The sequence below is a fragment of the Phaethon lepturus genome, unplaced genomic scaffold (genome assembly GCF_000687285.1).
Source record: "Phaethon lepturus isolate BGI_N335 unplaced genomic scaffold, ASM68728v1 scaffold40542, whole genome shotgun sequence".
In the NCBI taxonomy this organism is placed as follows: Eukaryota; Metazoa; Chordata; class Aves; order Phaethontiformes; family Phaethontidae; genus Phaethon; species Phaethon lepturus.
The window spans coordinates 2,933-27,505 of NW_010524832.1; the positions used below are offsets into that span (position 1 = coordinate 2,933).

At 37.2% G+C, this 24,573-nt stretch overlaps 1 protein-coding gene across 1 annotated transcript; it reads left to right on the plus strand.

The window, feature by feature from the left end:
• The first annotated feature begins 3,002 nt into the window (after positions 1 to 3,002).
• On the plus strand, positions 3,003 to 23,724 carry WDR44 (WD repeat domain 44). Its single transcript, XM_010282563.1, has 19 exons — positions 3,003 to 3,030; positions 6,339 to 6,413; positions 6,916 to 7,546; positions 8,137 to 8,267; positions 8,362 to 8,454; positions 9,397 to 9,533; positions 11,174 to 11,257; positions 11,561 to 11,667; positions 12,662 to 12,813; positions 14,322 to 14,460; positions 14,556 to 14,620; positions 15,821 to 15,934; positions 16,777 to 16,899; positions 17,833 to 18,024; positions 18,187 to 18,288; positions 19,761 to 19,876; positions 21,291 to 21,418; positions 22,123 to 22,254; positions 22,637 to 23,724. The coding sequence occupies exons 2-19, from the start codon at positions 6,390 to 6,392 to the stop codon at positions 22,729 to 22,731; spliced, it is 2,565 nt and encodes an 854-aa protein (XP_010280865.1). The 5' UTR covers positions 3,003 to 3,030; positions 6,339 to 6,389; the 3' UTR covers positions 22,732 to 23,724.
• Positions 23,725 to 24,573: the final 849 nt, after the last annotated feature.

The following is a 24,573-nucleotide window of genomic DNA, read 5'->3' on the forward strand; positions in this document are numbered from 1 at the left end:
CATACAACTTTTTTGTTGGTGTGTATTTTATCCAACATGCGAAACTGATCTTGGCAGCAAACAGATGGAGTGTGAAGTGTTAGTTATATTGCTGTAGTGACTTGCAGAATTGCAGACAAGTTTCTGCATTCCAAGTTAGCTGAAGTTCCTGAATGCTTTCTGAGGGTAGCCTGAACAGTGCACTGCAGTAATGAGTCCCTGTGGTTTTGAAGGTGTGGACTGCCAAAGAGCTGCATCAAGAATAATTGTAGCTTCCAGGCCAGCCATAGGTTAGAGAGAGGAAAACATTGCGTGGCTCTGCAAGCTGAAGAACAGCAGTAAATACAGTTAGTGGGCTGGTTGCTGAACCTGTGTGTTCTGGGTAATGTACTGCTACTATATGTACACTTTAAACCTCTTTTCATCTGCCTGTTAGCACACCTGCTTTGTGACATCCTCCCAGGAAAGCAGGCAGTGTGGTTCTGGGATTTGACCAAGGCCAGTCATTCACATCATTATTGGTTTGGGTTTTTCTGATGGGCTAAATGTTTTGTTTTCTGTCACAAAACTTAGCAACAATGTGTGGAAAATGTGAAGTTTATTTTGAATAAGTACTAGGCTGGAGCTACCTGATGATAGTGGGAATGGTAGCTTCCTATAGTCTGGTCAGTATTAAGATGAATTTGACAGCTGAATAAATAAAAAAAAAAAGTTTTTCAGGAGTTTATTTGACTTTCAGATTAGTCAGGCATCTGGTTATGTTTGTGCAGGTGAAATGGGATTTTTCTTTGAATTTTGTTTAATCTTTGTAGATAACCTTGAACCTCTCTTTTGTTAAACTTGTGTAACAGTGGTATCATGTAAGAAAACTTATTAGAAGCATTTTATGTGAAATGCAGTCAACAAAATCTATATTATTATAATGACCTGAAAGTGGTAGTATTGCCAAACAGTTATGGAAGCTTTGTGAGGTTTTAAAAGCATGTAATTTCAAGGAGGAAGCTTCACCTTAACATAAGACATGTATGTGTGCTATAAGTACTAAGTTACATTCTATACTTGCTGTCTCTGTAACCTTTGTCACTTGATCAGCTTTTCCCCAAAGTGAAGCATGAGAGGGGGGAAATAACATCTGGTTTAGTTTGAGTATGGATTTTCCACAAAATGAATTGGAAGTCTGAAAGGGTAGCAATGTCTTTTGAACCTCATACTTTGTGTTACCAGTGGAGGAATGATTTGCCTGTACCAGAAGTGACATGCCAGTTGGTGGGAACTGTCACAATAGAAAACTAAGGTATCTGTTTGCAGTTGAGGGGTTTGCATTTTATTTAGGCTTTAAAGTCTTAGCAGTGCCTTGTACGATAGGATCCTACACCTTGCTGAAGTCTAGGCGTTAATGTTGTACTTATAAATGTATTTCATTGTGAAAATGATCTTGTGGATTTAATGGACTGACACACATTTCTGCCACCAATTCTAAGAAAATTCAAAAGTTGATAGCGGAACTGAAAATGTTTCAGTAACCAGAAATTCAACACAGGCTACAGCCTTTCCTGGCAATATATTTTGATGTGGGCTTTTTTCAGGTCAAAATACTGATTTTGCACTCTCTTGCACATTGGGGTTAGCACCTTCTAGGAGGATTATGCCTTGAAGCAGTGTTACGGGTATTGTGTCAAGATCTGGACAGTAGCATCTAGGTTTAAGGTGTTAAATTAGTTATAAATAATTCAGTCTTTATATACTAATCCACTGTACTTTCTTGTTTACTTAACTCTGCTGCATACATGTGATTTTTTTTTTTTATGATGATGAAATGCTTTCAGAAAGTAAAGAACTGAAATTCTTAAAAATGAGATGGAAATAGTTTTCTTTTTCAGAATGTATTGTCCCTTGAAACCACCGTTTTGGAGGCAGGAGGGGCAAATTAGGCTGAGATCTCTATATTTGTCTGTACTGCTTGGCACAAGATGATACTCGAGTCACTTTGAGTGTCACTGACCTTGGTGGCCAGCTGGGATGCTTGTACAATCCAGGTTGTAGTTCATTTGGTAGTAAGCTTTTAAGGAAATAATCTGTAACTTGGTCTCTACTTGTGACTGTCAAACTAATATAACCATAGAACAGCCCAATTTGGAAGGCACCTCAAAAGATCATCTGGTCCAGCCTTTCGGCATCATTGTATATGAGTAAGATCCTGTAGTCAGAGTAAAAGGTGTGACTCAATCTTTAAATATCTCCTAGAATTCTGAAAATTTTGTGGAAAATGTAAGTTCAGGATATAGTAAGAGTTGGCCGTTCACTGATCGGATTGAGTGGTGACCTGAAAAGAAGTAATTATATGATACCATTCCCCTAAGATACCTTGTTCTTTCATGTAATTAGTGAAATGAGAGATTATGTGTGAGTGGGTGCTAATGCAAATTCACTGTTTCAGAGTATGCATTTTAGAAAGTAGGGCAAAACTAGTTCCCTCCTGTTACGATGTAAATACTTACACCAAGTATCATGATTAGAAACAGGATCCTAGGTTTACTGTAGAGGCTGAAGGGCAGAATGGCTGTGACAGTGTTGACTCTACAGATGAGGGTTCAGGCACTTGATTCGTACTTCTGCTTTCTGAGAGTTTTGGTTTCTTTGATGTCCATCCTGTGCTCCCTGTACATGCTAATTTTAAACTCTCTGTGATGTGAAACGTTTTTAAACTGAAGTTATTCCAAGTACAAATTTATTAGAAAAGGGTGATAGAAATATCATCTAGAAGATGCTGCTGAGAAACTTTCAGGGATTGTAGAAGCTGCAGATCTGTGCCTTTTAGACAGTTGAGAACTTAACTCTATTTGGAGCCTTCTGTGTAAAGGAAAGGTATGAGAAGCATTCACTTTGTTGCTGGTCTAAAGTATCAAGTGTACATTCACTGTAAAGGGAGATTGTATTATGGACTGTTTAATATGAAGCTTACTGTCAAGAGATTTTTTCTTGGAGCTCTATCTAAGTCTGTCTTCTCTTTCTAACAGGTCACCAACGAAAGTTGGATCCCATGTATTCAAGGTGAGTTTCTTCTTAAAATCAATCAAATTCTTGTTGATGAACATAATGTTGTTCAGTTGTACCTAAGGTAGATGTGCTATGGAAGCCCTAACATCAACACAGACAGGAAATTACAGGCTTTCCTTGTAGGTAGCAATTGTGCTCATGCCTCTTGAAGTTCCAACTTTACTTTTATTTAGGGTATGTTAACATGTCTTGAAGCTAATTTTATTCTGAAATGTATTTGTGCAATTTAATTGAGCTCTACTTAATTACTAGACTACCCTCTTTCAAGTGATTTGTGAGTAGTAAGCAAGTCTCTGCAGCACTTGGGTTTTGGTCTCAATTTGTATGAAATAGTTGACTTTGTTCTCTTCTATCTTCAAAATAAGAAAAAACTTAATGTTTATACTTCAAAAGCCTTCCCTCTAGGTTATGTGAAGATAAAGCACTATATTTAGCTTAATGAGACAGCGTTGCCGCTTCCCACACAGGTAATTGGTATGCTGCATCTGTGCATAGTGACAGTGCAGCTGAATCTGGCGCACATTAAGAAGGTGAGGAGTTGGAACCTTGTACAAATAACGCTTTTTTCCTGGTCTGGAAGCGGCCAAAGGTGATGCTATGCAACACTGTTACATAGAGTAAAGAAGGCTTGACATTTAATCTACAAAGTTTTGGGAAATTGCAGTGAAAATAGTGTTTCTGATTTGTCAGCAGAACTCTGCTCTGAATCAATAATCTTTTTACAGTGATACCACATCTTACGGTATCTCTTACGGAACAGAGACTTATCCCCTATTTTGTGTTGTGTTTAATGTCCCTTACTCATTAAGTATTACATGTGTAAGCCTTTCAAGAAGTGTTGCTCTATCATTCTGACTCAATTCAGTGCAATCAATGAACTTCAAAATTAACTTTAATGTCTTGTTGGCTGAATTATTAGCCATGAAGTTCAGTATGTTGCTTGTGGGTTTTTTGTTTTTTTAAGTACCTTCCTAAGTCACTTGTTTAAAGCTAAGTTTTTGAAGGTGAAAGAAGTACTTGCTTTCTGCTTGGTACAGTATCAGTTGAGTGAATGTGTGACTAATGGTATAGTTTGTCTTGGAATGGGTAAGAAGTATTTCCTAAGTCCAAAGTTTAACAGGTGTGTGAGTTTAATGTCAATACAATTAGAAATTAATATAATGGGCTTCTGTAGACACTGATTACGCTTAAGTATTTAAGTCATCATACCTTTGAAGATAGATTTTAGTGATAAAGCAAAGTAGAACTTGCATTTAGATTAGAAAAAATCTGTGGAAGGAGGGGGAGGGAGTGGAGAGGGAGGAAGAATTTTTCTATAATTGCAGCTGTCTCGGCATGATACGCTGTTTCTTGAGGTCAGAACTCTCAAAGATGGATGTCTACAGAAGTGTGGGTTTTTTCAAACATATAGTATGTTAGTGTGCTATAAAGATTCTGTTTGACTAGCGATGTGTCTGAAAAAAAAAAAATCTAAGGGGAAATGTCTTAAATATCTGTACTAGACAGTCACTCTAAATCTTGTCAAGGTCTGAAAAAATATGGGGAGATCTTCTAAAATGCTTGTTTAATGTGGAGATTAGGTATTCTGTGCACATCCAAAACTGTATAAGCGGAATGAAATTAATAGCCTAACAAAAATAGTTTATAATGGTAACAGCTAGCCTTGGGGGGCTTTAACATTGTGGGGAGACAGTTGAGGACTGCTGACATCAACAGAAGAGAGTTTCCTATCTGTAGACAGGAAGGAGTAGAACAGCAGTTCTGTATCTCAGCTCAGGGAATCAGTGTTTGTTTCTTCTGAATGTTTAAAGCTCAATAACTTAATTCTTTGAGCCAGGTGTGAGGAGTTTTTCTCTTTTGTGAGACAAATGCAGGCTTGTATCTGCAGCTTTGGTCACCAAATAGACTGTGCAGGATGGTCAAACAGTGGCACAAGTTGCATGTAGATGATGAGCAGGCTTCATCCACGGATTTAGGCAAAGCCTGACTGGGCACATCTCTGAGCAACTTGTTCTAGTTGGCTTTTTGAGGACTACAGAATCTCTACAGGTCCCCTCCAACATCAAGGATTTTATCAGATTCCCCTTTACATATTGCTAAATTGCTAATACATATGCTTATAGGAAATGTGATCAATAATTCATGTAGAACAGAAGGCATATGATGAAGTTCCTACTAGACCATATTAACTAAGGTTAAAGCAGGCTTCTGGCTAAAGCAGTATTCTTCTATGCTATAAACTACTTGTTTTTCTGAACCTAAGATTTTTTGGGAATTGATTAATAGGTTTACTCACAACTAGAATATTTTCAGTTGTTTAAGACTTGGTACAGAATAGCCGTACTTAACATGCCCAAAGTGTAATCTAATTCTAACATTCCTAGGGCTGCCTATTTTAAGTATGATTTATTTAATTATTTTTTAACAATTAAATAAGACTTAGAACTATTACAAAGATTTACTATGTTATTTTGGCACATGAGGCCACCTTTAGTGAATTGCTTTTATTAATCCTTTGTTTGGTAGCATATGCCAAAGTGTTGATGCTCTTTGCACATCTTGAAACTATACTTCTTAAGCTGGAGGCTGACTTCACATTATTAGTATAATATCATGGTAGTGTTGATTATACATGTATAAAGAATAAATAGTATCCTTAGCTTTGAATATTCATGCAGCCTTTCATCCAAATGTTCTGAAAACGTTTTTGCTTAAATCCAGTCATTTCATTTGTTCTGCTGATTTTGGAGGGATCTGCATGAAGATGACTGATGGCAAAAATAGACAATGTGCACTAGGAATAAACTGTAGAATGTGAGATTCTGTGTCAGAACCATGTTTGTGACCACTTGATGGATCTGTCTGATTTAACCAGGAAATGTCTAAAAAATGTTTCTGTTATATGTTGTGATAATACAGTTCTTGCATCTTTTCCCACAAGCTGATAAAGAAGAAATATTTTAATATGGATTTTCCATGCTGCAGATTATTAAATGTGTGTGTTTCTCTAAACTTCATGCTACCTTCAATTTTATTTTAGTTGAGATTGAAACCTCTTAAAGATAACTGCCTTTTTTTGATTGTTAGTGTGCAGGCTTTTTGTGTATGGTAGTGTGAAATATTCTTCATGTATACTATGCATTACTCTTTAAACGTCTGTCTGACAGCAGTAATGTGTGAAAATGTAGCAGAATTCTTGTCTTTTATGCTATTTAATTTGTTGTAGCTATATTTTTGTTAGATTATCTTACTGAAGGACTTCCTAACATCATCTTACCGTACCTACCATCTTTTTTCCGTAGGATACAGACAGCAAGCTACACAAAGCTGGAAATGAAGCCTTTGTACAAGAAATGAAACAAGATGATTCAAAAGAGGTTAGTTAAATATGGTTTTGTGCTTCTAGCATCACACTAGAGATACTAAAAAATTTAATAATCAGTCTTCATCCTGAAACTAACATGGGTTAGCATTTGTTGTTAATGTTAGTAAGAGTGTCCATCAAAAGGCTAAATATGAAATTAAGTGTTCTAAAAACATATTTAGGACTCACCAGTGTTGAATTATTTCTGTAATTTATAGAATCATATTTAGTAGTGCCTGAGAACTCTGAAGAGTAAACAGCTCTTCTTTTCTAGCTTTCTCTCCAAGTATATTAAAGAAGAATGGAAATTAGTCACTTTGTTTTATTTTTCAGTTCTTTTTATTTATGTCTATTTCTGCACCTACATCTGCAGAATTTTTAAACAAAATATATTTTGTATACAAAGCATCTCTTCAATGGAAGAGTTCTTGTTGGTGTTGTACAGACTGACTGGTAAGTGTACCCTAGAAATGCCTGCTATTTAACAGTAGAATGGTTTTGGGTTTGTTTTTTAGATTATTGACAGCATTATAGAAGAGAGCCAGAAGACACAACAACTGAATGATGATTCTTTAGCTTCTAGAGAAAAAGAACGGACTGTTCCAACTTCAGATGCAAATGCTTGGATTTCTGGAGCAGGTATCATTAGTAGTATTCCAGAAGTATTAGCTGCTAAAAAATCACTACAAGAAGACCCTAGAGAACCAGTGTATCAGAGTGTGTGTAAGGACACTGAGTTGGAGTCAGGGAAGCTTTTATTTACTTCTGAGCAGCATGAAACTCATAAACTAACAAAAGTAACAAATGCAGCTGACCATAAAATGGATGAAACTGAGGCACAAGAAGAAACATCAAAAAGTGAGGACATAACAGACAAGAAAGAGGCAAATCCTTTAGAACAAGTGGCTTCAGACTTATCTACCAAAGACCTTTCTCCAGCAGAAGAAATGCCTCCAGCAAAACCACCAAGGCAGCTTACCGTAGAACCTGATATAGTTGCTAGCACAAAGAAGCCTGTCCCGGCACGGCCACCACCTCCCACAAATGTTCCTCCTCCAAGACCGCCACCACCTGCACGGCCAGCTCCACCACCCCGGAAGAAGAAGAGCGAACTGGACTTTGAAGGCCAAAAACCTGTTTTAGAAGGCAAGTATTCTATTTTAGATGGCTTTAGTTATCTACATGGTTACTATTTTTGTGATTGGAATGACGAGTCATTCAATCTTGTGATTTTTAGTTTAGTTGACTAAATGAGGAAAAAAAATCCTTCAACAATCTTAGCTTCTTACAGTGGAGAAATACCCTTTTGCATTACAAGTGTTCCTAATTCGTAGACTTTCTTGTAAACTAACACTTCCTATGAAAATAGCTACTTCTGTAGCAAGAAGTTGCCTCCTCGATACAGAAACTAAAAAAAGTTAAACGCTTGAAATAAAATGTGTGCTATCTGTTTTTGCATAGAAATACAAGTACCAATTTCATGGGTTACTAGGGAAATGACTAAAAGAAATTGTTAATAAAACTTAAGAGGACTTAGTGTGTAATTGTGCCTGTGCCTCATATACGTATATGAAATACATAATTGATAAGGCAGATTTGGTGGCAGTTGATGTTTAAAAAAGAAAACCAAACTTGTGAGAAAGGGTGTTCAGGAGTATGATGTTAGGATTCTAGCAATCTGTAGACTGTCTATGGCAAGTGTGATGCTCTTCTTACAAATATGAATCTCTTTCCAGTTTCTCGAGAGAACTTCGCAGCTGGTGGTCTTTTAACACCAAGTACAGTGACGGAAGGCGTGCCCAAAGATTCTCAGCCTTCTTTAGATTTGGCAAGTGCAACTAGCGGAGATAAAATAGTCACTGCACAGGTACCAGGAAATGATTTTAAGTTCGATAACTGTAACATTTTCTATCACTTTAGTGTTACACTAGAGATAATGTGTTCTGTCTGCAAAATTTCAGGAAAATGGGAAAGCAGCTGATGGCCAAACAACAAATGAAGTACTTGGATCACAAAGACCCAGGTCTAATTCTGGAAGAGAGCTCACAGATGAGGTATTAATGAATGTAGTCTGTACATCAGAGTACACTCTTGTGCTTGCTTTTCCCATCTGTCAAATGAATTGGAGTAGTTACACATCATTCTCGGTGCTCTGAACCACTATATGCTGTGACCAGGGACACAAACAAGAGTGGTAGCATGCTGGTTTTGTCCACCTAAGCACTTTGTGGTCTCTGAGTCATATGTAGCTTTAGTGTTTGGAAGTGTGAGCTGTAATAGAACTGAAATGCTGTGAGTTTGTGTTTGTAGCTATGCAAACATGTTATAAGATTTCAGTGTGAAGGAACACCAGCAAACCTGGCATTTTGTCATGTTTCTAAAAGGGGAAGGAGTCACCACTAGGAGAATGATTTCCCTAATATTAACAAATAGTTTCCTCAGTTAATAACTTCCATTAATCTTAATGATGTTGTCGAGCTGCTGCCAGTTTTTGTTTGTGTATATCTGTGTATAGCTTTTTCTGCTGCTAAACAGATGTATGATCATGAACAGATTGCGAGATGCTCCAAAAAACCCTTTTGCTTTGTGTAAGTCTAAATGTTTTTTTTCTCTGTAGGTAAAGGTTGTCTTTGACTAAATCTAAGCTAAAACTGTTAGAACATATGATAGGGGAAGACTTCAAAATCTTTTAATTACATAATATGTTTAATACTAGCATGGAAAGTGACTGATGTCTGTACAGCTGCATTTCAGATTTATGATGCTGAAGCTTGTGATGACATGTAATTGTTCATCTGTGTATAGCAGTTGATAATGTTTGCTCTAACACATTAAAGGCAATTTTAACTTAAACTTAGTCTTTGTAAAATAAATATATAGTAAGCTACAGAATTTCCCATTAAGATAATCTGTAAGATTGGATGATTTCTGTTTTGGCCCAGGTTTTGGAGTCTATTGAAGTCAACTTGATTTCATATCTTTTTTTTTCCCCGTAGGAAATTCTAGCAAGTGTAATGATTAAAAACCTTGATACAGGTGAAGAAATACCCCTGAGTTTGGCAGAAGAAAAGTTGCCAACAGGCATTAATCCCCTAACTTTGCATATCATGAGGAGAACTAAAGAATACGTCAGGTATGAATTATGATAGTTTTCAGCTCTTTCTGATACTGTTGCTCTCATAGTTTTTGCATACATGGAGGCAGCTCTTATGCAAGTAAAGAGAGTCCTAATCCATCTGTCTCTGACTAATTTGAGTGCTAATTCCCAGTTCTCTATGAACTAGGCTGTTCAGCTGAACTAGGCTGATTTCTTTTAAGTTAACTAGAAGTTGATGGAACTTGATAGGCAAGTATCTCTGAAAATCCAGCTGAACTGCAGTTAGCACTTGACGTGTTAAATCTTGTAATTTCTATACTGAATTAAACAGTTTATGTTCAGGTACTTGTGGATCAACCCCAGCCAGCAACTAAGCACCACACAGTCACTCGCTCAATCCCCCCTGGTGGGATGGGGGAGAGAATTGGAAGGGTGAAAGTGAGAAAACTCGTGGCTTGTCATAAAGGCAGTTTAATAAGAAAAGCAAAAGCTGCAAAGCAGCTTTTTTTTTTTTTTTTTTGCTTTGCAAGCAAAGCAAAACAAGGAATTCATTCACCACTTCCCATCGGCAGGCAGGTGTTCAGCCATCCCCAGGAAAGCAGGGCTCCATCACGCTTAACGGTTACTTGGGAAGACAAATGCTGTAACTCTGAATGTCCCCCTCCTTCCTCCTTACCCCAGCTTTATATACTGAGCATAACATCATATGGTATGGAATATCCCTTTGGCCAGTTTGAGTCAGCCGTACTGGCTGCGTATCCTCCCAGCTTCCCATGCACCCCCAGCCACCTTGCTGGCAGGCCAGCATGAGAAGTTGCACAGTCCTTGACTGCTTAGCAACAACTGAAAACGTCAGTATGTTATCAACATTATTTTCATCTTGAATCCAAAACATAGCCTCATACTAGCTTCTGTGAAGAAAATTAACTCCATCCTAGCCAAAACCAGCACAGTACTACTCATGCCACCACCTCCTGTAGCTTTTTCAATGTTTAATTTAGTAGACTTTGGTGCTCTGAAGATCTGTGGTCATCAGTACAGCTGACTACTTTGAGGTTTTCCTGTCCTCAGCAGGGCTTTAGGTCCTTTTGATGTTTAAAACTGATTCTGTAAACTTTTATAAAAAAAATACAGTTTCTTAATGTCAGGAAATTGCGTCAGTCTACATGTTTTTTTCAAAGACCTGGATTTATGTGAATTATACATCAGGCAACTTTAGGTTTTTTGCATTGCTGTGTTGTCATAGAAAGCTCACTTCTGTAGAACTGTACTCTTCTGTGTACAATCTCGTGTTTCAGAATTAACCAGTATTAATTTATTTGATATATGGAAAGCAAGGTATGAGAACAAGGTGGCATGCTACCAGTTCCTAGTAATGTAATGTATTTTGTCTGCTCTTAGCTTTCAAAGCATCACAATAAGCTTAAAGTTTCTAATTTATGGAAGGGAGTAATGTATCTTTAGCATCTGGAGTGTATATACAGTTTTAGTATAAAAATGCCTAAGAACTGAAAGATCTGTTTTGTTACTTGATTAACATCATGTCCATGTATTTCCAGTGTGTTACATGAAGGAATAAAGATGGATCCTAAAATGCAGATCCTACTTTACTAATGTTTCATTCAATTTAGATTCATTAGGATTTTGTATTAAACAATCACTTCTGTATTTCCTAGTAACGATGCAGCACAGTCTGATGATGAAGACAAAATGCAGACACAGCAAACCGATTCTGATGGAGGGAGGTTAAAACAAAAAACGTAAGATGCTGTTTCATTCTTTGTAGAAAGAAAAGGCAGGTTTTGTTTTCCTAAGCTCTAGCTCTCCTTCTGACTTCTGAACAACTTGCCTTTTAAATACAAGTGATACCTGAATTTACGTAAGCCCATTGCCCTGCAGTTAAACTGAAGATTACATGACTGCTGGCAAATTAAATGCTTATTTTAAGAAGCAGTAATGGAAAGAGACAATATTGCATTTCAAAACAAAACTATTGATTCATAATAGCAAAAAATGAGAGTTTGCCAGTGTTGTGTGTTGAAAATCTGCCCTTGCTTTTTAAGGACCCAGCTGAAAAAGTTCCTTGGCAAATCTGTAAAGCGAGCAAAGCACCTTGCTGAAGAATACGGCGAACGTGCTGTAAATAAAGTTAAGAGTGTTCGAGACGAAGGTCAGTGACATTGACTTTTTTATATATTTTTTTAATAGGATAGTCTGTTTAACCTTGGTCTTCTAGGAATTAAAGCTGTCTGAGGGACATATACTGCTGTATACTACCACTGTACAGTTGATAACGGCTTTTTAGAGTTAAAGCTTGTATCTTGGTAGGCATTCTGAGACTAGCAGGTTACAAGGATGAATCCTTGTCCAGTAGTAGTTGAGAGACCTTTTCAGCTAAACCAGTTGAATAGTATAATTTTTGTTGTGCTGTTAGAAAGCTGTCTGGATTATCAAAATGTAAACCTTTTTTGAAAATTATTCCAGCAAAGATGGAAGTGGGAGTTGTCTTCATTACTGTAATAAAATCAGATTGTTTTCGGATAACCAGTGCCACCATTAGAATTCTGAGTTATCTTGAGCTCCTGTTAGATTTCCCAACTACAACTGTATTCTCTCCTCCCTGTTTCATCAGTGTTTCTTTCAGATAGACTTCTAATACTGTAGTAAGCCAATCTAACCATATTCTGAGCTAAGTGCAGTAGAACTGCTGCACTTTAGCATCTTATGTTGCCACTGGCAGTTTGCCCCAGCTCTTCTGCAATTCTTATGCTGTGTGGGCAAATCACCAGACCATTTCAGTGTATTCAGTCAGAAGAAGCCAACACAATGAAATGTATAATTTTCAGCACACATTAAACTGACAGAAATCACTTAGTGCAGGATCTACTGAATGCAAAACGCCATGCAAAGAAAGTGGCAGAACAAAAATGGGTATCAGTTCTTATTTTGAGTGTTCATTGTTTGGACTCACTGCAAGCTAATACTAGTGTAGATGTATTTTTAGGCATCAATGCAACAGTGTTCATGTTTTCCTCTCAGATCTTAATATTGCCTATAAAAATTTGCTAATTTGACACATCTGCTACCAAAAAGTATTGGCAAATGCTTACTAATAGATTAAATGTGTGCTGCGATATGTACTGCTGAATTTGTGTTCTTCTTAGTCTTCCACACAGATCAAGACGATCCCTCTTCCAGTGATGATGAAGGGATGCCATATACAAGACCAGTTAAGTTCAAAGCAGCACACGGCTTCAAGGGACCTTATGATTTTGAACAAATTAAAGTTGTTCAGGATCTCAGTGGAGAGCACATGGTAGGTCTCAATTTTCATCTGTGGTTTTGCTGAATCCATTCAGCCTGAGTTTCAACTTTTAGTTTTCATCTGCTTGGTGACCTCCAGAAATTACTGTGAAGTTTATTCTTCTTGAAGAGCAATTTCATTCTGGAAAATAACATTCTGGCAAGAAACGAAAATTTGGCTGGTTTGATCAGATCTTCAGGGAAAAAAAAAAAGTCTGTAGATACTCTGGCTTCAGGGATTCTCAAGAGCTTCTCCTTGACAGAGTTTTGATATCGAGTGGTACTTGGTTTCTTGGTTCCTGCAATTACAAATTTAGGCTGAAATAGGCTATGTTCTACTACGAGAACTGAGCAACAGGGTTGACCTACTCGGCAAATAAACTAGTTTTCCTATTAGAGGTATGAACACAAGTATTGAACAGAAACACTAGATAGGTTCTGGAGGCAAAAAAGAGGAGGCATTAATGGGTTATGTGGATCAGAATGATAAGGAGGGGAGAGACTGGGATATGGTATTTGCAGAGGTGCCTGTGGAGAATGAGGCATAAAAACTACCTGTTCAGCACTATTGGAAGTGTGCGTGCCCCCTGCAGAATCTGAACTACAGTCTGGTATTCCTGACTTCCCAGATTCTTCTCCTGACAGCACCTGTCTGACAACAGTTGAAACAGTCCCCCATGTTTAAGTGTTAGGCTAAGGATATTGACCTACAGCAATCAGTTTGGTGACTGGAGGGTTCAAGCTTTTCATCTACAACTGAAGTTTCCAGTCCTACTGGTAATCCATTGTTAAGTTTCCATCATGCCAGTATTTGACTTAAAACCTGGGAAGTTCCCCAAAAGCATCCTAAAAGAATGCTAGGTTGATGGAGTCAATGCTGTTCATTAAGTAACAGGAGGAAATGGAATATTGCTTGGGTGGTACTGTGTTTTATTGACTACTGATCTTCATGCTTTGCAATGGAGAAAGAATTGTTGTCTTCACAGGCTTTGCAAAATCTTCATGCCAATTCTGAATTGAACAAATATTAAATATATATTTGTGTATATATATATAAATGTACTCATTTTGGTTGCCAGAATTGATGTAACCAAGCACAATTTCTATTTAAAAAAAAAAAAAGTCTTAGCACAGCTTGATCTAACTTCAAGTGCGGCTACAAATACTTGCCAGTTTTACAAATCAAATATCGGGTTCTAAGTCACTCGGAACCTTGGCTTGCTGTCTGTTACTAACCGTACCAGTTTTATGTAGAATGCTGTGGTAGCGCTTTGTTCCCTTAACTCCTCTCCTACAGTAATCCACCTTGTGGACTGTTTCAAACTGTTTTTGCAAGTACATTGCACAATCCACCAGTCTTAACAATTACTTTTCAGTGTTTTGATCTACAATTTGTTTTACTTGTAGTATCTTACTTTTAGTATATGTCCTAAATCTTGTCAGTGTACATTATAGAAAGACTGCTTGGTATGGAAAAATGCACTTCGTGTAATTTAAACAATGATCTTTTTATTTTGACAGGGTGCTGTTTGGACAATGAAATTCTCTCACTGCGGTCGATTACTTGCATCTGCAGGACAGGACAACGTAGTGAGAATATGGGTTTTAAAGAATGCTTTTGACTATTTCAATAACATGCGAATGAAGTACAACACAGAAGGTATCTTTCTATGCATCGCTCGAGCTCTGAAATGCTAGAAACTCTAGTTATTCTGGAACTTAGAGTTGACCATGGTGTTTCTGCCTGTGTTCTAGGCCGTGTCTCTCCCTCCCCATCTCAAGAGAGTCTGAATTCTTCGAAGTCTGATACTGATGCAGGGGTAGGTACACTAGGTATTGGAATGGGAAGAGGTGGGAGGCCGCATTGCTGCTTTATCCAAACGTTTTTGGCCCATGTCTTTGAGGCATAGACAAACTGTCTTATCAATAGACACCTTCAGTCAAATACTGTTATCCCATGTGTATGGGGTCAAGCGAGAAAGTACATCACTAAATGCACTTAATGCATGACAAAATCTGGATAGCTTCGCTGTGGCCTTCTGCCAGAGTAGATTTCTGAGTGAAATGCCAAAGGGGAAAAAACCTACATTGTTGAATTTCCTATCTTAGTGTTTTGCCTTGGAGCATTACTTACAGTTAACATCTGACTTGGTGATGTCTTTTCTGAGGAAGGCTGACCTCAACAATGGGATTCTCCGAAGCATAATAAAACCTGATGTTTTTAAATTTTTCACATCTGTGTAGAATAAAATGGAACATGACTGACCAAAAGTATTAAGACACTCTTGCAGAATGTTCAGATACTTCTTGCCATTAAAATTAATATATTTAAGTTTTGGAGGTTTTTTTCTAGTTTTGATTTCCAGTAGTGTAAGAAAAGGATGATAAAAATCAGGATTTAAGCAAAGATTTTAGCAGTAGTGTTATTTAATGTGCATTGTTTTGGCAAAGGGGTAGGGGCTGGGAATCTTTCCTTACCTTAGGTAAGTGAATAGGCATGCTTAGCCACACACACCACAATACTGTTTTGAGTGTTTTTTTGCTAAAGAGCTATTGTATAGGAACTCCTAGGGTTTTTTTTTTTTATTTTGCACCTGTTTATTTTGAAAGTGTATCTTATTAGGAAGTTATCATTCTTGATATGCACTAGAAACATGGAAACTTAACTCAAAGTTTATATTCTGAATTTGAATGCAGTTTTCAAGATGAATATATGTTGCTCCAAAAGCTTATCTTCAGATGTTTGCTTAAATTGCTGTCAAGCTTATTCCCATTGAATAAAAGCTATATGAATGGAAAATGTAGAGCTTCTTGATGTGGAATTTCGAGATTATGTTTCACAGACCATTATACTTGAAATTTACTTTGGTTGTTTATTACTGCAGTGTTGTTTTATTTTAGTGTCATAAGAGTTGTTCTTCAAATTGTTATTGGCCCTGTACTTTCTGAAAGCAGTAATTGCTTTATTGTTAACTTTTCCAGCTAACATTTTGTAATGTTTCTCTACACTCCTCTGATAGATCTGCAGTGGAGTTGATGAAGACCCAGATGATAAAAATGCCCCGTTTCGTCAACGACCATTTTGCAAATACAAAGGGCATACAGCAGATCTTCTTGATCTTTCCTGGTCTAAAGTAAGGAACCTTAGTACAGACTACACAGTTCTGCTGTGTTTTCATTTGTTTTCTTTTGTCAATTGCCATTGGAACCATACATCTAAACGATATGAAATAATCATTGAAGTTAAAAGAAAAGATTGGTAGAGGTAACACTTACTCCAGCTGAAATAGTTGGGATAAAATGAACAAACTTCTTGGGCTTCTCCAATTAAAAGTCATCTTAAAAAGAAAATAAAATATTAAAAAAATCAAGCTAGTAACAATTACAATTGTGTATTCAATAGTGAAATTAAATTGTTTAGAGTGGGAGGAATTTCCATTGAGCTGTGTGATTTCTGATTTGTGGTGTTACCGCTTTTCTTGTCTTCAGTGTGCTTCACTGGTTTTAAGCAGCATACAGATACTGAAGTTGCTGATTATATACATATCTCTTAAAACTAGAGAATTACCTTGTGCTTAACTTTCAAAAAGTTGCACATAAATCTTGTTCAGTTAATTCTCCACATTGGAATACAGTTGTAATTTTAAGAACGCAGTCTGACTGAAGGATCTTAGGCAGGAGAGTCTCTCACCCCTTCTCTGAAGCCTGTTGTGTTGTTTCTTCTCTGAATAACTACTTTCCAAGTATTCATTTCCATTGAGATTCTTCTAGAAAACTTTCTGTGACTGAGCATTAGTGTACTGGGCTAAAGGAAAGCGCCAATGAATAATGATAGTTTGGATAAAACATTTTATGTGAAAGGGTAAAATGTTGAATTTCATGGCAACAGAGAAATTGGTAAGACTTTACCAGTCAGATTGCTTCTGTATTTGCTGTTACTTTTGTGTCTTAACCATGGAATTCTCTTGTTTCGCAGAATTACTTCTTGCTTTCTTCTTCTATGGACAAGACTGTCAGATTATGGCACATATCAAGAAGAGAATGTCTTTGCTGTTTCCAGCATATAGACTTTGTCACTGCTATAGCATTCCATCCAAGGGTAAGTGTAATTGCTCTTTGTTCTACAGAGGCAGAACTTGAAATTACAGGAGTCCTCCAAAAAAAATTTTGAATAATAGAGTTTGTGCACTTTAAAAATATCCATGTTGGATAGTATTCCAGGACTTTAAGTGTTCATCTTCATTAAACTTCACCAGGAATGTCCATGTGGTTTAACGATTTGTAAGCATGATGTGGAAAGTGAATTGTCTATTGGATATAACATCACAGCTGGTATAGTTTTGAGTAACTTTGTGAAAAGTCAGTATTTCCAATGAGGGATGTTGTGATTAAATATTAGTGGAAAAAATCATCATGAAATAGAACAGATTCTCCAGAGACCACAGAATCCTTGGGGATGTTTAAAACTTGACAGGATATAACCCTCTACAACCTGATCAAACTTTTGAGGCTGTCCTTGCTACAAGCAGGGGAGGTTGGGCCAGAGACCTCCAGAGATCCCTTCCAATCTATCTTATTTGATGATTTTTGAAAAATACTGTCTTAAAGCTTCCTAATATTAATAAAACTCAAGTAGAGAAAAAGTGTTTTTCAGTGTTCCCTGAACATACAAAACTGGTAGATGTATCGGGAACTCTGAAAGGAGCTTTCAACTCCTGACAAGGTTAGTATTTTTCTAACTTATGTTGAGAGGGTGAAAAGTAACTATGGTAACAGTGAACAATTTTCTTACTTGAGGTATACACACTGCGTGTGTGTAATCTTGTCAAAAATCTGTAAGAAATTGAACTCTCTCTACCAGTAATTTTAACATTATCTTTTCAGCTTCCTTAAACATTATAATCAACTCATCTGAGAGCTCATATTTGGGAGGGTCTGGAGAAAAGCTGTTTGGAAATGAGGCGGGAAGATTTTAAGGAAATCAGGGTATACTCATAGCACAAGCAGAGATTAATGTAGTTTGTCCTCTCAGGATGACAGGTACTTCTTAAGTGGTTCATTGGATGGGAAACTCAGACTCTGGAACATTCCTGACAAAAAAGTGGCATTATGGAATGAAGTAGATGGGCAGACAAAATTGATTACAGCTGCCAACTTCTGTCAGAATGGCAAATATGCAGTCATAGGCACATATGATGGAAGATGCATCTTCTATGACACAGAGGTAAAAAGTTTTTGAGGCTATGTATTTTTTCATGTTATATAAACATTTAAAAGTCATGCTTATTTAAGTATCAAGAAACAAACCTATTAGAACTTGAAGCAAAATAGTTTAAAGTTTTTACACAATTATTTCAAATCAGGATACATTTTCATATCTTTTCAGCACTTGAAGTACCATACACAAATACATGTGCGTTCCACCAGAGGCCGAAATAGAGTTGGAAGAAAAATTACTGGCATTGAACCCTTGCCTGGAGAAAATAAGGTACTATCTTTCAGTGCAACTTTGGCTCAGTATTGGAGTCTGATATTTATATCTAATGCTCAATAAGTTTGCGCTAAGACTTGTTCGTAGTCACTGACTTAAATGAGAAGTCTAACACTACTAAAATGAACACTACTTGTTGCTGGTTTAGACTAATACAATACTAAATAGTCATAAAATAGACTTTTTTTTTTAAATGCTGTTATGCTCTGATTAATGTAAAGGTGAGAAAATGCTTACAGATGGCTTTCAGTGAAAATTTCTTTGGTATAACTAGCCTCTCTCAAATTTAATATTCATTTGGAAATGTGCTTCATACAGAAGCTGAAAAAAATGCTGAAAGCTCAAAAGCTGTTATCCAAACAAGTGTCCACCGTCCTTCAGAATCAGCCCTTTCGTTTAGCTTCAGTCTAAGCTGAAGTCTTATGTTGAAAGGGTCAAATTCTCATCAAGCAAACAACATGCTATTGAATACTAAAGTCATAGTCTAAAGCTGCAGAGTTTCTCACTTGTATATAAAGTTTCAGGAGTGATGTTGGATCAACAGCTGGCTTCAACAGAGTAGTAGGTCAGCAGCTGTTATCACCTATATTGTATTCTTATCAATGACACAGAAATTACTTCATTCCAAAGACATGCAGAAGATTCAGAAATCAATAGTGCCTTTGGGTTTGTGTCAAGTGCTGTGCGTTGGCATGTTAGATGATGTAATCAATGCAGCTCAGCCTTAACTCTTTTGAAAACAAATAGGAAGTTCTGTAATCTGATGGTAATGGTGTTCCAAGAGTTGTTACAACGTTGTTGCATAAATGGTTAGATAAGTTGGGGTCAGTATTTTACTGCTACTCTGCTATACCCTTTTCCTAATGTCATCTTGAGACTTACTGCTAACCTTCAGTCTGCTCTGCTTTCTAAGGTACCATAAAAAGACTAATCAGCTGAATTCCTTTACTCATTTTGACAACCCTTTCATAGACTTATCTGTTCCTTATAAGTACATTTAAGGTTCTGACCTGAAAAATGTGAAAAGCAAACTCACAGCAACCAAGAAAAGCTCAGTTTGCTTATATAGCAGATAATGGCCTCTGATCTGTGCTTCATGGTCATGACTCTCCTGAAACTTACCTCGCTAGAATAGCTGTTCTGCTGTTGTGGAATGTGTTCCAAAATATCCTTTGCAAATTGATAACTGTTCTTTGGGCCCACATTTTACTTCAGTAAAGAGCAGCTGTTCTGTTTCAGAGCAGTCAGAGTGATCTTGACAGTGAAATTGTCTTCTATCCATTGACAGAAGATGAGAGAAAAATGGCATTGTCCTAAATCTTGTTCTGCTTCTTTGCACCTGTTCTTTGTCTACGTTGCTTTTTTTGATCAAAAGAACTGGGAATTCTGACTGTTTGAATGAACTCTGTTGCTCCTTCTTGGACACGCTAATGGTTTCCACTCCTAAATTTTATTTATTTCTTTTCTAGATACTAGTGACATCAAATGATTCCAGAATCAGACTGTATGACCTAAGAGATCTGTCTTTATCTATGAAATACAAAGGTTATGTCAATAGCAGCAGCCAAATCAAAGCCAGCTTTAGGTAAGATAGTATTATAGCAATGGAGTTGTTGGATTTGGGCAATGCTGGAGCTGAAGTACATCTGTTTACCTTGATAGGAAGCTGAGCCTTTGAAATGTCACTTGGCTTGGAATGCAAAGCTAACTCAAGGCTCTGGTCAGGAATGACAAAGCTGCCTATGTAGCAGGGGGATGAGTGAATCCTTTTGTATTGACAGTATTGACAGTACGATGCATGTCCATTACTATTGCTGTAAATACAGAACTGTGCTAGAACTGGTGGGGCTGGGACACTGCATCTTTTCTCTTCTCAATGATAAATAGCTTTTATATTCTTAATTTTGTTCAGGTGTCATTGCAGACATGTTGGTCACCCAGCTGTTGCCCAAGGCTGGTAACTGCCTGTGTATCTGGCAGGAAACAGCATGCAAATCTGAGTTGGAATTCTTTTCTTTCTCTGTGCTGGGCTGAGATGCTTTTCTGAGTTTGAGTATATTACTGTGACTGTCATGGAAATACTGTGTTGGGGTTTTTTTTAAGGTAGTAAAAGACAGGGAGTAGAGGGAGAAGAGTATTCTATTCCCTCTGAGCTTGCAGAAGCTAAAGGGGAAAAACGCTTGGGTATCTGTTTGACCTGGATGTTTGAGCAGAGGAGGGCAGCAGTGCTTAAGCAATAATGCCAAGTTTAATCTTGATTGTCAGCTGTTGGCCTTTAAAAGCACATTTAAGGCTGACCCGGTATTTCAGAGAACGGCTGAGGTTGGCAGGGACCTCTGGAGGTCATCTTGTCCAGCCCCTCTGCTCGTGATTAATTTCCCAAATTAAGTCATCTTTACTTACAGGGCTGTATGGTAGTTAGCATTAGAGTTTAGATGTGTAGCATATTCATGCAGTAGGTAAATTTAAAGTAAATATTTGAGTTGGATTTGCAGGTACTGTTTTGTCTTTGTCAGTATGCATGATACAGTCATCTGGTTATAATCTTGTTGAATGTCTTTCATCTTTTACCTGTGTGGATTTTTTTTTTGCCCATGATTGTGTTGTAAACAATTCCTGTTTACAGAGTCTCACGTGTTTACACAGGTTCCAGGCTCAAAAAGATGTAAATTGTACTTAAAGATTACACCATTTTCTTGTTGTTGAGTATAGCTGTTAGACTAACTTGCTTCTATGTCAGAAGCTGCCAGAGAACAGCCTCTGTGTGCTATTTGTGCGAACTACTTTTTTATTACAGAGGGGAAAGCAGCAGAGAGCTTGCACGCACAGTCATTTAAGGACTGTATTTTTTTGGAGCTGCAGTCACTAAAATAAAGGACCAGTTTGAATTGTGAACTTAGCCTGGTTACACTTGTAAAGCTGCAAGTCCTCTGGAGAGCTATTGTAACAGTTCCTTGAACAGCTAAGAAAATAATGTGTTTCCTTCTTTGAATCTTTAGCCATGACTTTACCTACATCGTAAGTGGTTCAGAAGACAAGTATGTGTATATTTGGAGTACATACCATGACTTGAGCAAGTTCACATCTGTAAGAAGAGACCGTAATGATTTCTGGGAAGGCATTAAAGGTAAAAATCAACTTTTGACCCTTTTTTATCAAAGTTCATATGATTTCAAAAATTAAGGATTTTTATCTTCTAGTTTTTATTAGCTCACCAGTGCTATTCATTTAGTTTGAACAAATTATTAGCAAGATACATTGTAATCGGTGGATTTTCAATAAGTGGACTCTGTCAGAAAACCTTGTCCACAGGAAACTCTACAGATACAAGATGGGATGGCAAGCGACAGAGTAGCTAAGAGTTTGTCCAGCTCCAGTAAGAGATTCTGAATGGATGTAATGTTTCGCTGGCAGAACTTGGTTGTATAAGTGTAGTAATGAAGAATTACTTAGATCCTTTATGGAAAAGTGGCTTCGAAAACAAATACGAACATTTTCTCATGGCAGGATTTAAAAAACAAAAAAGGGGAAGGAGGGGGGGGGGGGGGGGGGAAGCATCTCATCTCCTACATGCACACAGTTTTTGGGAAATGCAGGACCGTGTTTATATCAACTATGTTTTGGAGCTCTTGCCAGTTAGTTTTGGGCACTTACAGCAACATAGGATCCCTAAGCTTATAAACCAATGACAACTGCTCCTTGAATGATGAGCTTACCTGGTGCTATTAGGACTGAGATTCTTGGATATTTACTAAAATTTATGCCTGCTATTCTTGTAAAATTAACAATTCCTTGAAACAAGCTAATCAAAATTGGATTGTCTTTCTGAAGCGCACAATGCAGTGGTCACATCTGCCATTTTTGCTCCCAATCCTGGTTTGATGGTGTCACTGGAAACTTCTGAAAAGCAAGAAGCTGAAAGTAAGGGAGAAGATTCTGAAACATCAGATACCATACCCTCTGGTAGGTGTTTAAGATGAGCTCTGCTTGATACCATAGCATGACGAGGAAAGATTATGAAGAATACTTTCAGTTTGGGAGGGAGGTTTCTTGGGATGAGAAGTCCTTACAGTGGCATGGATATATATTCCTTAGTTGAACATTTTGGCAGCTGTTGCATTCTTAAAACTTGAGAGAAAGTGAATGAAGGGCGTAGCTGTTAGGAGGTAGAGCTGTACCAATATATAACAAAAAAGTTCTTCTCCTAGAAATGCAGATGTTTCTTGAAGCCTTGGCTAGATAACAGGAATGTGATAGAGGAAGAAGGGTGTCACAGTGATAGCTGTTTTAATGAGAGCTTTATTTTTTTTAATAAAATAACGGTTTATTCTCTTTCTTTATTAAGGAGCTTTGAAGACAGATCACACAGAAGTGCTTTTATCGGCTGACTTTACTGGAGCAATCAAGGTCTTCATTAACAAAAAGAAATACGTATCTTAGTTGTTTTGCAACTGACAGCATAAAGCTATGGTACTGTGGGATTAAAATTCCATAAATAATGCGGGCAAAAGCAAAGTATCTAATATAATAATGTTACAGGCTGATTTATTTTTAAATCTTTATTTTAAGGCTACTCAAATACTGGATCCTTGGAAAGCAGTGTCTACCTATTAACACCTGGGCTTGTAGAATAGAAAGGAATGTGTAAGCGTAATCCTGCCAAACATTAGACTCTAAACTTCCTACGAACAGTTGTTTTGCAACGTAATTGTGAACCTGCACAGGTTTCTGCACGAAATCATATTCACACATGTGTGTGCCTTTTGGTTACATGCACTAATTTGAACATATATCAAAAGGATTTTAGTGGTGCTTGTGGCCACTAGATGTCAGGAATGGGGATGGGAAGGGAAGGGTGGAGGTATGGCTGGAAAAATGCTGAATGATCTAGTCTGATCTTTGCACAAAATTCCAATTGAGAAAGATCTTGAATTTGTAGTAGCTGTTGTTCAGAATTTTAAGTTATGTGAGTTTTTGATGGGTCAGCAACCATGTGTACATGTTTTTATAAATTTCTCAACTTCAGGACGTGAAAATTCTTTTTTTGTCTTTTAATTGTTGTGGACTTTAGATTCCTTTCTTATATATAATTTTTTGCACACTGGAGCACAATACTTGTGTAAAGAATTCTGTCATTCCTTGTTCATGGGCACCAGGATATATTCACCTTCCAGGTAAAATTAAGCTGCATTAGAAAGTTCTTATATTTTACAACTATGTAAAATAAACTGTTTACATTTTTTAAGCATTGTAGCTTAAAGTTTTAAGTTCTTCTCGTTTGTTTAGTGCCACTGAATTTTGAAAGTCTTTGTAAATATTCATATAAAACACCTATGAAGTAACATTCTGGGCATCATAACCCATGAAATGTTATTGACGGTCAAGTGTTTCAGAGAACAGATGTATCATTAAACTTGGTCACACACTTGGAAATTGTTGCTGCTTTTCTATTTTGATTCATAAATTTGTCTTTTGTCTAAGTAGTTTTGACCTGTTTCTCAGATCATCGATCTTCCATGCACTTGTTAACTTTTGAGTTCTTTTCCTGATCTTGTCACTTTTTTGATGACAGCTTTCTTACTAAAGTAATGGGGAGTGGAGTACTGGAATGGGATATTGAGCAGAATTAAGAGTAGTTCCGTGATAGTTTAGTGTGAGGAGGAGACTTCAAAAGTGTGTAAAAAATCCTCTCCTCTCCATTAGTGGAAGAATGAAGGCATGAAAAGGCAGGAAATGAGCCTCACTCTTCTTTTAATTCTTTTTTACTCAGGTGAATTTGACCATTGCTATACATGCTATATAAAATTATTTTCAGTTGACACACTTGGAATAAGTTTGACTCCTAGCTGTATAGATAGAAATACCTGTATAGATGAGAAGTTAAATTCTCTCAAGCATTTTTTTGTTACTTTGGGCTCCACTGAATTCACAGAAGTGAGGAGAAGCTCAAGAAGACACTTGGCTTGTGACTCCAAAAATGAGTTTCTGTAATAGTTTATATATGTAGAAGACTGTAATTGATTGATTCCTGTGAGATGATCCCAGACACTTCTGCAGGTTGTTATAGATATTCTGTACGTTAGTGACAAATGCAAGCTAAGAAGCTGCATTGTGCAGTATGAACTCCATCACTTTACTTACAGGTACCTTCCCTCTAGTGTCTTGGCACACATAGTCTTCCCGTCTCTGGAACTAGAAGCCCAGACTAGAAGGCATATGGGTTTTGCGTTGGTTTTTGGGGGTATACTTTTTTTTTTTAAGGTGAGCTGCTGTCCCATTCCT